Source organism: Schistocerca cancellata, chromosome 7 (assembly GCF_023864275.1).
Source record: "Schistocerca cancellata isolate TAMUIC-IGC-003103 chromosome 7, iqSchCanc2.1, whole genome shotgun sequence".
NCBI classification, from domain to species: Eukaryota; Metazoa; Arthropoda; class Insecta; order Orthoptera; family Acrididae; genus Schistocerca; species Schistocerca cancellata.
Window position 1 is genome coordinate 501,220,133 of NC_064632.1, and position 14,516 is coordinate 501,234,648.

Consider the following 14,516-nt stretch of genomic DNA (forward strand, 5'->3'; position numbering starts at 1 on the left):
TAAAGCGCAATATGGATGTCTCCTGCTTGTTCCAGGCTGCTCCAGTCCTGGTGTTACCGGCGTGGATAGCACAGCCGATGCTGGAACGGCGTTATGTGACGACTGGGAACGTCACCGAGCTCTACCGGCGCCCCGCGCTGTACATGCTGACGCCTGGGGACGGGCAGGCGTCACCGAATTACGAAATAGGGTACGTCCTCCAAGTAGTCTCTGCCCTGATCGTTGTCCAAACTAGTGTCTTGATGGACATATACTTTTCTCACGTTTTGCTGCTGCTAGCCGCCGAGCTGGATGTCCTGAATGCAAATATCGCTCGTATGCGATTGACAGCGGCAGCACGAATGGAAAGCCAGTCGACGGGAAACAAGACCATTCTGGAATATTCTGGTACAGACAGAGAGCCTTCTAAAGGAATTTATTTCTACAACGAGAATAAAATAATAGTAGAAGACGAGCTGCATAGCAGTACACCTCTCTATGATAATACAAGCGACGCATGTCGAGAACTCTACAAGAGCCTAGTGAAGAATATTCGCCATCATCAGAGGATCATGATGTAAGTGCGTACACTTCTTTGAATATTTTTACCATACGTCTGCCTATAGGTACCTAACACATACAGCGTGACATGCAGTGCGCTAGATGGGAGACAGGAAGATCAGGGAGACCAGCATAGAATCCATAAGGGTGATTATCGACCGTGGCCGGTGAACTGGCCAGTCTGAGTTAGGGCTGTTGATAAAACACCTATGCATCGATATTTTTTCCCTATAATATTGATATATACCGGCAATATGCTTTTCCACCGATCTATCGATATCAAAATGGCTATATATCATATTTTTTCACAGTTTTCGGTAAATATCTGAAGTTAGATGGCACAACACTTGCCAGTGAAAGGCAAAATCCCGAGTTCGAGTCTCGGTCTAGCACACAGTATTAATCTGCCACAAAGTTTCATATCAGCGCACACTCCGCTGCAGAGTGAAAATCTCATTCTGGAAACATCCCCTAGGCTGTGGCTAAGCCAGGTCTCCGCAATATCCTTTCTTCCAGGAGTGCTAGTACTGCTAGGTTCGCAGGAGAGCTTCTGTAAACTTCCTGGCAGATTAAAACTGTGTGCCCGACCGAGACTCGAACTCGGGACCTTTGCCTTTCGCGGGCAAGTGCTCTACCATCTGAGATACCGAAGCACGACTCACGCCCGGTTGTCACAGCTCTGCTTCTGCCAGTATCTCGTCTCCTATCTTCCAAAGTGTGAGGACCGGGCGTGAGTCGTGCTTCGGTATCTTAGCTGGTAGAGCACTTGCCCGCGAAAGCCAAAGGTCCCGAGTTCAAGTCTCGGTCCGGCACACAGTTTAATCTGCCAGGAAGTTTAATATCAGCGCACACTCCGCTGCAGAGTGAAAATATCATTCTGGAAGCTTCTGTAAAGTTTGGAAGGTAGGAGACGAGGTGCTGGCAGAACTGAAGCCGTGAGGACGGGCCGTGAGTCGTGCTTGGGTAGCTCATCTACATCTACATCTACATCCATACTCCACGAGCCACCTGACGGTGTGTGGCGGAGGGTACCTTCAGTACCTCTATCGGTTCTCCCTTCTATTCCAGTCTCGTATTGTTCGTGGAAAGAAGGATTGTCGGTATGCCTCTGTGTGGGCTCTAATCTCTCTGGTTTTATCCTCATGGTCTCTTCGCGAGATATACGTAGGAGGGAGCAATATACTGCTTGACTCTTCGGTGAAGGTATGTTCTCGAAACTTTGACAAAAGCCCGTACCGAGTTACTGAGCGTCTCTCCTGCAGAGTCTTCCACTAGAGTTTATCTATCATCTCCGTAACGCTTTCGCGATTACTAAATGATCCTGTAACGAAGCGCGCTGCTCTCCGTTGGATCTTCTCTATCTCTTCTATCAACCCTATCTGGTTCGGATCCCACACTGCTGAGCAGTATTCAAGCAGTGGGCGAACAAGCGTACTGTAACCTACTTCCTTTGTTTTCGGATGATAGATCACTTTCCCGCGAAAGGCAAAGGCCCCGAGTTTGAGTCTCGGTCCGGCACACAATATTAAGCTGCCAGGAATTTCCATATTAGCGCACACCGCACACTCCGCTCCACTGTGAAAATCTAATTCTGGATATCTAAAGTTGTTCTTTTGAAACTGTGGTACAACATCATTTTAGTCTCGCTGTGTGGAGTAGCCTTATTACTTTTTGAGCTTTCATCACATCATTTGTTTCACTTTGACTGTGTGGAGCAAGGACATGTTGCACAAAAGAAAAAGAAGTCCGATTGAAATGCGGGGTGGCGGTGTGTATGAAATAACAAGATTTCCGATGTGAAGAGATATCATACCACTGGCGCTAAAAAAAATTTTTAACGCAGCTAGCGGACTATTTCGTCACATCGGCATTCTTCAAAAAACAGCTTCTGGAAATGATGAACATAAATCTAATTGACAAGATTGGTCTTTCCGGTGGGCGGCGACGCGTGAGTGAAAATGGTGAAGCAATTGGCGCTCGGCTCTACCAACAGACACTGCAACAGTTAGATCACCACACAATTTTCACAGTGCAACTGCTATACCACTGGCTTTGGCAGAAATGAAAAAATAGGAAAATCGACATGAAGCGTTCCGGACAAATCCGATACGTGGCGAAACCGAACGGCGGACCAATCGGACAGCTTTTATTGTGCCACTTACACGAAGTTGCCATTGTTAGCAAAGTGGTTATCGCCAAGCGCGAACGTGCATTGTTTACCTTTCAGTTCTTGCTCTGAAGGGGATAGGGAGGCTGCTAGCTTGCTGATCTACAGAATACCTAATAATAAACCAGTATTTAAATATACAGCTACAAAATTGGCAGTATATTTGCAAATGTGCAGCCGATATTATTATTGGCAGGTACATCGATATTTGTACTGTCGATAATTGATATATCGATGCTATTTTCGGTATTTTGAAGGCCGGTAGTGATATTTTTAAATATCGATATATCGGATTCCAGATATTTTAAAAACTATCAACAGTCCTAGTTTGTGTTTCCCACACTCGTTTACGCATGGCTCCACTTTGCGCCTCATGAAATTCGATAGATAAACAGTTACAATACGATCACACACACACACACACACACACACACACACACACACACACGCAACAAAGTTCACACAATTCGCAGACAGGGGATGCACACGACTTCCCTCTCTCAGATAACTCACGACTGTAGCGGTAGGAAGAACATCCGGCAGCAAAGGTAAATAAATTAAAAACTGCCAAAACTTCATTATAGCGGCGTCCGTATCTACAACGGGGTAAACGCTAACGAGAGGAAGAAGAACAAGATTTCTCATTTACGACGTATCCAGTAACCACGATTAGAGTGTTAGGCCACGATCGTCGACATACATAAAATTCTTCTCAGATTGTATAGCTCTCTTACAGACTTTGCTTGCACTTACATTAGAAAAAGTTCATACCGTCCTATAAACAAACGTATACGCAGTCCGTTCCTTATTAAAATTACTTTTCTATTCCTCCTCATCCCTCTGTGAGTCTCATTTTGCTCTGTCTGTCGTAAAAAACTGGTATTTCTTCTTAATGAATTTTCACCCTGCAGCGGAATTTGTGCTGATGTGAAACTTTGTCCCTGATTAAAACTGTGTGTCCTACCGAAACTCGAACCACGAGCCTTTTTCTTTTCGATGGCAGTGCTCTACCGACTGAGCTATCCTCACGCTTTTACGACCGCCCGTGTAACATTACTTCCTCCAATACATTCCTTCTATTAGCCAAAATTCACAGAAGTTCTTGCTTGCCTTGTGCAACTAACACGCATGGAAGAAAGGGCACTGCGGAGGAATGACTACAGCTCAAGCGATTGTTTCCAGAATAACCACCCTGCAGTGGAGTGTGCACTGATTTGAAACTTCGTGGCAGTCTAGACTGGTACGTTCTACCGAGATTCGAAGACGGAAACGTTGCCTTTTGCGGGTAAATGTTTATGTCTTCCAGGATACAATGTTGATCGGAAAAGAATTCAGGTTTGTGAAGATTAGAGGCATCACCACCTTGACGTTTGTCCCATGTTAGACAGTGTTCCGCATCCCCATCCCGATGGGCCAATGCTTCCTTTCCAATACGGTTGTTCGTGCGGCCTCCTGAAATCGCCCAAGATCTGAAATCTCTTCCGCACTCTTTTCTTTATATGTCCAGTCAAATGGATTTCTCCGCCCTCGCACCGAGCCGAATGGGACAGTGATTACCATACTGGACTTGCATTCGACAGGACGACATTTCAAATACGCGTGCGACCATCCTGATTTAAGTAGTCAGTGAACCTCCTAAATTCCTTCAGGCAAATGCCGGGAAGGTTCCGTAGAAAGATCACTGCCAATTTTCTTGCCCATCCTTCTTTAATCCAATCTTTTGCTCCATCTCTAATATTATGACGGTCGACGGGACGTTAAACTCTTATCTTTCTTCTTTCCTTCTGATCTCGTACTCTTCTCAGCACCTCCTCATTTGCCGACCACACATCTGAAATGCCTCCTGCATAGCCGTTTCTCCTCATTGCACACGTTTAAACACAAAATATTTGTCCATATATCTGCAGAAAAGTCAAATTCCCCTTTCGCCATTTCTATCCCGATTTTCATTTTTGGACAGCACTTTTATCTGCCTTCTATTCTACTTTGCACATGTTCTAATATTTCTCTATTCATAATTAACTTTATCTTATACTCCTTCTTAATGGCATTATATTTGTTTCCCTCGCACTTATTTTCATTCCGTACCGCCTTCCTTAAGCTCCAATGATCTGCACTATCACCTGCACTTTTTTCTCGCTCATATTCTCAGATCAAGTTAGCTAACAAACTAAAATATAACGAATCGAATTTACTTAGCCGGCCGGTGTGGCCGAGCAGTTCTAGGCACTTCAGTCTGGAACCGCGCTACCACTACGGTCCCAGGTTCGAATCCTGCCTCGGGCATGGATGTGTGTGATGTCCTTAAGTTAGTTAGGTTTAAGTAGTTCTAAGTTCTAGGGGACTGATGACCTCAGATGTTAAGTACCATAGTGCTCAGAGCCATTTCAACCATTCTGAATTTACTTACCTTCTTAGGTGAAGGCAATCTTCAAACACTTCAATTCTTCTTCAATCGACATTGTATTGCGGAAGACATGGACATTTACCCGCGAAAGGCAACATTTCTATGCTCGAATCTCGGTAAGACATACTGGTTTAACCTCCCAAGAAGTTACACTCACGAAGTGCAACTCTTCCCACTTCTGTGATACTTTTATTTCCTATTTCTTGACGAAGAGAAGCATATATGAACAGACGAAAGATGTTCGACAAAGAATTTGATTTTAAGGCCACACACGCAAAATTATGAATCATTACCTAGAATTTGCTTAATGGTCAGCTTTATATGCTCCACAGGCTAGACATACCTACAGCAGGTGACATTTACCATCCACTGTCGGTTGAACGCCCTCTCTAGGTTTTCCCATGCATCACAGTTTTCAGAGCTACACTTCCGTACTCTTCCTGCGTCCTTTACATTATTATTTACCTCCTTTCCTCACCTGTTTGTCTTGATCTTAGCAATTACCACCAAATGCAGGGAGCAGGTGAGAACAGAAAAATGTCGCGCCGGCCGCTGTGGCCGATCGGTTCTAGGCGCTTCAGTCCGGACTGCGCTGCTGCTGCCGTCGCAGGTTCGAATCCTGCCTCGGGCATGGATGTGTGTGATGTCTTTAGGTTAGTCTAGGGGACTGATGACCTCAGATATTAAGTCCCATAGTGCTTAGAGGCATTTGAACCATTTTGAAAAATGTCGCATGTGTGCAGGCGAATACCGACAAATGTCGCCTGCACCATAAGTATGATGTTATCGTGACATATTTTATGATCGACTAGAGCGGGTTACGACAGTCGGCCAAATGGGTGGCCAGTTATAAACGTCCAGTGCTCTGTAACACAGTTAGTTTAGCATCCTGCACTCCAAATGCTGCCCTACAACGTGCCAGATTCGTCCACGCCAGTACCTAAGACAGTGCTTTCCAGGTGTACGTGACAACTGGCTCTGCTTCTAATCACAACAGTGCTGATTATGGCAGTATAGCTGGCCCTCAAGGTGAGTGTAAGATCAGCTGCTCTGCTTTTCTTTCGTAGCTTGAAGTTACGCCAGTCCTGCCCTGACGTCAGACTGGGCTTCTGACGTGACTAGACTACCATTGACGATTTCATGTACTTCAACATCATTCCTGACTTCGACACCTGACTTGGAACCGATCCCGTTTCCATGCCAGCTGGCAGCCTCCACGGTCAGCACCTACAACCAGACACAGACATGGGCTATATAGCACCAGTTAGCCCATTGCTCAAGGTCTGGGACCTCTTCAGTGGGACCATTCAGCGTCCACAAGCGCCTAGCCTTCCATCGTCTCTGGAGATCCTGGGTTGGATCTGGGCCATGCATAGCCTGCTAGTCATCTCCTGGGCTGCTGACAACACTCGCCACTAACAGCCTCTCAGCTTCGGTTTGGTGCTGACACCATCTACGTCAGCAACGCTGCCTGGTTGGTTGCTGCCAGCTATGTACACTCCTGGAAATTGAAATAAGAACACCGTAAATTCATTGTCCCAGGAAGGGGAAACTTTATTGACACATTCCTGGGGTCAGATACATCACATGATCACACTGACAGAACCACAGGCACATAGACACAGGCAACAGAGCATGCACAATGTCGGCACTAGTACAGTGTATATCCACCTTTCGCAGCAATGCAGGCTGCTATTCTCCCATGGAGACGATCGTAGAGATGCTGGATGTAGTCCTGTGGAACGGCTTGCCATGCCATTTCCACCTGGCGCCTCAGTAGGACAAGCGTTATTGCTGGACGTGCAGACCGCGTGAGACGACGCTTCATCCAGTCCCAAACATGCTCAATGGGGGACAGATCCGGAGATCTTGCTGGCGAGGGTAGTTGACTTTCACCTTCTAGAGCACGTTGGGTGGCACGGGATACATGCGGACGTGCATTGTCCTGTTGGAACAGCAAGTTCCCTTGCCGGTCTAGGAATGGTAGAACGATGGGTTCGATGACGGATTGGATGTCCCGTGCACTATTCAGTGTCCCCTCGACGATCACCAGTGGTGTACGGCCAGTGTAGGAGATCGCTCCCCACACCATGATGCCGGGTGTTGGCCCTGTGTGCCTCGGTCGTATGCAGTCCTGATTGTGGCGCTCACCTGCACGGCGCCAAACACGCATACGACCATCATTGGCACCAAGGCAGAAGCGACTCTCATCGCTGAAGACGACACGTCTCCATTCGTCCCTCCATTCACGCCTGTCGCGACACCACTGGAGGCGGGCTGCACGATGTTGGGGCGCGAGCGGAAGACGGCCTAACGGTGTGCGGGACCGTAGCCCAGCTTCATGGAGACGGTTGCGAATGGTCCTCGCCGATACCCCAGGAGCAACAGTGTCCCTAATTTGCTGGGAAGTGGCGGTGCGGTCCCCTACGGCACTGCGTAGGATCCTACGGTCTTGGCGTGGATCCGTGCGTCGCTGCGGTCCGGTCCCAGGTCGACGGGCACGTGCACCTTCCGCCGACCACTGGCGACAACATCGATGTACCGTGGAGACCTCACGCCCCACGTGTTGAGCAATTCGGCGGTACGTCCACCCGGCCTCCCGCATGCCCACTATACGCCCTCGCTCAAAGTCCGTCAACTGCACATACGGTTCACGTCCACGCTGTCGCGGCATGCTACCAGTGTTAAAGACTGCGATGGAGCTCCGTATGCCACGGCAAACTGGCTGACACTGACGGCGGCGGTGCACAAATGCTGCGCAGCTAGCGCCATTCGACGGCCAACACCGCGGTTCCTGGTGTGTCCGCTGTGCCGTGGGTGTGATCATTGCTTGTACAGCCCTCTCGCAGTGTCCGGAGCAAGTATGGTGGGTCTGACACACCGGTGTCAATGTGTTCTTTTTTCCATTTCCAGGAGTGTAGTGGGCTCTTACTGCCACCTGAGCAGTAACCACCCTCGGGCACTGACTGACTTCGCTGAACAAAGTGCACTGCTAATAAAAGCTTCACCATCGCCACGGACCCAGCATTACTCATTCACTGAGGTTACCAGTACTAGATATGCTGATGGCCAGGCAGCTATCCTTGGTTGACTATCCAGCGATCAGGAACCCTGCGTGCTACTGGTATCTCGCGTCGTTTTCAACGTCGAGATACAATGACAGCTAAAGATACTATGTCCGAACAGTCCTTGGAAGGCCCAACGGTACCGACCGGCCCCCGTGTCATCCACAGCTAACCGTCACTGGATGCCGATATTTGGGGGCATGTGGTCAGCACAACTCTCCCGGCCGTAAAAATGGCAACTAGCCGACGAAACTACATTGCAACACCAAAAATTAATTAATGTAGAGTAATGAACTGCCAGGAATACATTTTATATAGGATTATAGCAAATTTAAATGATTGGAAGATCACAGGTCAATATAAGATCGAGATAAGCCGTTGCAAATATGTAATGCTGATACATTAATAACCGTCATAACCGCCAGAATTCTGAATACAAGGATGTAACCGTAGATGCATTGTGTTGTACAGGTGCCGGATGTCACTTCGTCTGGTGGAGTTCCAGTTCAAATGGCTCTGAGCACTATGGGACTTAACATCTAAGGTCATCAGTCCCCTAGAACCTAGAACTACTTAAACTAATTAACCTAAGGACATCACACACATCCATGCCCGAGGCAGGATTCGAACCTGTGACCGAAGAGGTCACGCGGCTCCAGACTGAAGCGCCGAGAACCGCACGGCCACATCGGCCGGCGGAGTTCCAGTGTTGTACTAGCTTCTCAATACACGGACGGTAAACCCACGGTTTCTGGGTAACGTTATAATTAGCGCCTGATGATGTCCCATATGTGCTCGACTGGAAACAGGTACGGTGATCGAGCCAGACAAGGCACATGTCGACACACTGTGAAGCATGTTGTGTTATGACAACGGTATGTGATCGAGAGTTACCCTGTTTGGAAGTACACGCTGTAATGCTGTTCGTGAATGGCAACATAATAGGTTGAATCACCAGATTAACGTACAGTTTTTCAGTCGGGATGCGTGAAATAATGAGAGTGCTCCTGCATCATGCGAAGTTGCACACCTGACCGTAGCTCCAGGTGTAGGTCCTGTGTGCCTAGCACACAGCTTGGTTGCAGGGCCTCAACCGGCCTGCTTCTAACCAACACACGGCTATAACTGGCACCAAAGCAGAACCAGCTTTCATCAGAAACATGAACTACCTCCACTCTGCCCTCCAGTGAATTCTCGCTTGACAACGTTGAAACCGTAAATGGCGTCGTTTTGGTGTGAGTGGAATGCTCACTGCAGGGTGTCCGACTCGGACCTGTCCTTGAAGTAACGGACTCGTATCAGTTCGTTGTGTCGCTTTGGTGCGAACAGCTGCAGAAATGGCTGCAGTTCGACACGCCAGAGCAATACGCCGAACATAAAGGCCTTCCCTCTCAGTTGTGCCACCTGGCCGTCTGGAGCCTTGTCTTCTTGGAACCGAGCATTCTTGTGACCACCGCTGCCAGCAATCATGTACAGTGCCTGCATTCCTACCAAGTCCTTCTGCAGTGTCACATAAGGAACATCCAAAGCTTCTCGTAGCCCTATTACACGATCTCGTTCAAACTCAGTGAGGTGTTGATAATGCCTTTTTTGCCACCTTAAATGTATTCTTGACTAACATCAACACACCACGTTCAGTCTCGAAGGTAACAAACGCTCACCACCGTTACAGCGTGTATTTAAATGAAACCTGGTTGCACCCTCATAGCGCCACTACTAGCGCGACTGTTATGTGACGCGCGAAATCTGAATATACACTCCTGGAAATTGAAATAAGAACACCGTGAATTCATTGTCCCAGGAAGGGGAAACTTTATTGACACATTCCTGGGGTCAGATACATCACATGATCACACTGACAGAACCACAGGCACATAGACACAGGCAACAGAGCATGCACAATGTCGGCACTAGTACAGTGTATATCCACCTTTCGCAGCAATGCAGGCTGCTATTCTCCCATGGAGACGATCGTAGAGATGCTGGATGTAGTCCCGTGGAACGGCTTGCCATGCCATTTCCACCTGGCGCCTCAGTTGGACCAGCGTTCGTGCTGGACGTGCAGACCGCGTGAGACGATGCTTCATCCAGTCCCAAACATGCTCAATGGGGGACAGATCCGGAGATCTTGCTGGCGAGGGTAGTTGACTTACACCTTCTAGAGCACGTTGGGTGGCACGGGATACATGCGGACGTGCATTGTCCTGTTGGAACAGCAAGTTCCCTTGCCGGTCTAGGAATGGTAGAACGATGGGTTCGATGACGGTTTGGATGTACCGTGCACTATTCAGTGTCCCCTCGACGATCACCAGTGGTGTACGGCAAGTGTAGGAGATCGCTCCCCACACCATGAAGCCGGGTGTTGGCCCTGTGTGCCTCGGTCGTATGCAGTCCTGATTGTGGTGCTCACCTGCACGGCGCCAAACACGCATACGACCATCATTGGCACCAAGGCAGAAGCGACTCTCATCGCTGAAGACGACACGTCTCCATTCGTCCCTCCATTCACGCCTGTCGCGACACCACTGGAGGCGGGCTGCACGATGTTGGGGCGTGAGCGGAAGACGGCCTAACGGTGTGCGGGACCGTAGCCCAGCTTCATGGAGACGGTTGCGAATGGTCCTCGCCGATACCCCAGGAGCAACAGTGTCCCTAATTTGCTGGGAAGTGGCGGTGCGGTCCCCTACGGCACTGCGTAGGATCCTACGGTCTTGGCGTGCATCCGTGCGTCGCTGCGGTCCGGTCCCAGGTCGACGGGCACGTGCACCTTCCGCCGACCACTGGCGACAACATCGATGTACTGTGGAGACCTCACGCCCCACGTGTTGAGCAATTCGGCGGTACATCCACCCGGCCTCCCGCATGCCCACTATACGCCCTCGCTCAAAGTCCGTCAACTGCACATACGGTTCACGTCCACGCTGTCGCGGCATGCTACCAGTGTTAAAGACTGCGATGGAGCTCCGTATGCCACGGCAAACTGGCTGACACTGACGGCGGCGGTGCACAAATGCTGCGCAGCTAGCGCCATTCGACGGCCAACACCGCGGTTCCTGGTGTGTCCGCTGTGCCGTGCGTGTGATCATTGCTTGTACAGCCCTCTCGCAGTGTCCGGAGCAAGTATGGTGGGTCTGACACACCGGTGTCAATGTGTTCTTTTTTCCATTTCCAGGAGTATATATATATATATATATATATATATATATATATATATATATATATATAAGCTGTTTATTACTCCCTCTAGCATCTAAAGTCATTCTGGAGCATTGTGAACTCTCATGGAATGAAATATTACTGTTACAGATGCACCGGCGAGCTGGAGGCAGCGATGAGTAAATCTATCACGATTGTGCTGGTGCTTAGCACTGTTGTCATTTGTTTGCATGCTTTCGGATTTGTGGAGGTAAGCAGGTTACTCGGTAAGCAATAGTATTTGAAAATGGTAAGACTTGTAACCACTGTAAAATTAGTAAAGTAGATGTCACAGGAGAGACAAAATATAGACTGTTTGCAGATTTCGTTAACTCAGAATACAGAGGTTCAAAATTTGAATCATGTTGAGGAGTGCTTAAAATACCCATACGACCATTTCACATCAAGTTGTCTTTGTTTTACCTCAATCTTGCAACGTAACTTAACAATTTTGTTACACAATCCCTGAAGGAGTCACTCTTAATTATTACTGGATAAAACGTGCTAGCAAATGTGGGCAAAGTACGGCCTCAAACTTTTACGTGCCTCATTGACGTCTATGCGGGGTGAGCCTGTGTCGTTCCTTTGAGCCTATATCCTAACACGGCAAGATTCCTGAAATATTTTCGTAGCAAAAAATTGGGCAGCTGCGAATGGTACTCGGGCACTGAGTATTTCGTTGAAACTGAATCCATTACGGGAATCGAAGATTTCGATGATTTTTCCCGTCATCGACATTGATACTGGCAGGATATCGGTCCCCAGGGATTCCAAGTCTTTCAACAATGTTTTAATTTCAAGTTTGAAGTGTGATAACAGATGATAAAAGAAATATTTCTTTCGTGTGATATAATTACAAATTAACCTTTTTCTGATTTTTTTTCCTGTGAAACCTTCTTTCTTGCGAAATTTTGTGATACCACGTCAAGGGGAAGTGCTCTATAGATTTTAATGAGTGAGTGCGCCAGCATCAAAATGTTTGACATATAGTGCCATATCTTTTGATTGTGAACTTAGAAGCTTAACGTTTTTACATCACTAAAAGATTATGGACCTCAGTATGTGAACTAAATTTCAACTTGATATACGCGTACCTAAAAGTTCCTGAGGAGAAAGGGGGTTTATGAGAGGGAGGGATGGACTGACAGTTGAATAAAAATATCCAAAAAAATTCTTCTTCCTTTAATATAGTTACAAAATTCACAATTTTCGAACTTTTTCCTTTCGTTGTAGTGTGAAACCTTGCTGGCAGGCTAATCTAATGATTCTAGGTCGACGGGAAGTACCTTGTAGGTTTTGAGGAATGAGTTTACGAGTGTTAAAATATGTGACATATGGCCGTTACCTTTTCGTAGCACTGACTGTAGCAGCTTAACAAATTTTGCTGACTACAGACCATAGAATGTGACGTCAGTTTCAACTTAATATGTCTATCATTCTTGAGAAAAAGGGGGCTCAACAGACTAACAGACAGACAGATTGACAATAAATGACAACATATTTTTCCGTGCAATGTAATTAGAATTTTCCAGTTTTCGGACTTTTGAAATTATATTATAAAGTAAAACTTTGATTCTTCCCAGATTTCATGTTTTTTGATCATCAGAAGTACTCTATAGGTTTTGATGAATGAGTTTACGAGTATCAGAATATGCGACGTAAATTGCCGTATCTTTTGACTGCAGTGACTTAGATAGATCACAGTTTTACAACGCCAGGGGGCCGTAGACCTTAATATATGACTCTACCCGTCTTTGAGAAAGGGGACTTACACACTGTCGTACAACAAACTACAAAAAATTTTTTGTTTGCTGATATAATTACAAATTTACACTCTTGGACTGTTTCTTTATTTGTACTGTGATACGTTGCTTCTTGTCAAATTTCATGATTCTAGGTCACTGGGAAGTACCGTATAGGTTTTAATGAGTGAGTTTCTATCACAATATGTTACATAAACTGCGTATCTTACGACGGCATTGATTTAGAAGCTTAAATTTATTACACCGCCTAGTGATAGCAGACCTTACCATCTGACATAAATTTGAACTTGATACATCTCGTTGCTGAGGAAAATTGGTCTTAGCAAAGTGACACAGACAGTCCTACAAAAATGAAAAAGAAATTTTTTCTCGTCTGATGTAGTTACAAATTATCAATTTTTGTATTTTTTTCCTTTTCTCTTACTGTTAATCCTAGCTTCTTGCCAAATTTCATGATTATTGGTCATAGGGAAGTATCCTAAAGGGTTTGGTGTGAGTTTTTGAGTACAAAAATCTGTGACATAAATGGCCGTATCTTTCGACTGCATTGGCTTAGAAGCTTACACCGCGAATGAGCCGTACACCTTAGTATTTGACATAAAATTGAACTTAACATGATAACCTGTGACTGAGAAAAGGGGTCTTACCAGACGGAGAGATTGACTTATAGGTAAAAAAAAGGACCAAAATATGTTTTTCCTGTGGTATAATTATAAATTAACAATTTTTGGATTTTATCCTTTACTTGTACTGTGAAACCTTGCTTCTTGGCAAACTTCACTCTAGGTCAACGGGAAGTACCCTGTAGATATTGATGAGTGAGTTTGTAAGTATCAAAATTTATTATATAAATGGTCGTATCTTTTGATTGCATTGAATTACAAACTTATATTTTTTACACCGCGAATGGACTGTAGAGCTTAGTAAGCGACATAAATTTCCACTTGAGACGTCTACCCATCCCTGAGGAAAGAGATTACTAACAGTCGGACAGACAGACAGACAGACAAAGAAATGGACAACATAATGGTCGTAAAAGGGTCCCGTTTTCCACAAACTGAGGTACATTACTGTAACAAGAGACGAAATAGGTTAACTAAAACAGTTACGAAAAATAACTTATACAAAATTGTATTATGAAGCCACGCCTCACTTCTCGAAACGAGCTGTAAATCTCAAAGTTAGTTTCCACAACACCTAATAAATCTGTCACGCAATTTGAAACAATAAAATTGCAGCAAATATCAGAGTTCACCTCTGCCTAAACACAGTTAAATAACGATATAGCTCGCGTCGGTGTTTACGAGGTGTTCCCATTCGTCTTCAGCCAATTATTGAACAAAAAAGGAACCAAAGTATTGTCATATTAATATCAATGA

The 14,516-nt window shown here is 46.2% G+C and overlaps 1 protein-coding gene across 2 annotated transcripts in view; it reads left to right on the top strand.

Annotated features, from left to right (window-relative positions):
- The first annotated feature begins 301 nt into the window (after positions 1–301).
- The window catches only part of LOC126092556 (odorant receptor 2a-like), a 39,434-nt gene continuing 25,219 nt past the window's right edge, over positions 302–14,516 (top strand). For both annotated transcript variants that reach the window (XM_049908215.1, XM_049908216.1), the window contains exons 1-2: positions 302–556; positions 11,486–11,585. In XM_049908215.1, coding sequence (XP_049764172.1) covers positions 318–556; positions 11,486–11,585 — 339 coding nt within the window. In that variant the 5' untranslated portion in view covers positions 302–317. The remainder of the gene's footprint in view (positions 557–11,485; positions 11,586–14,516) is intronic.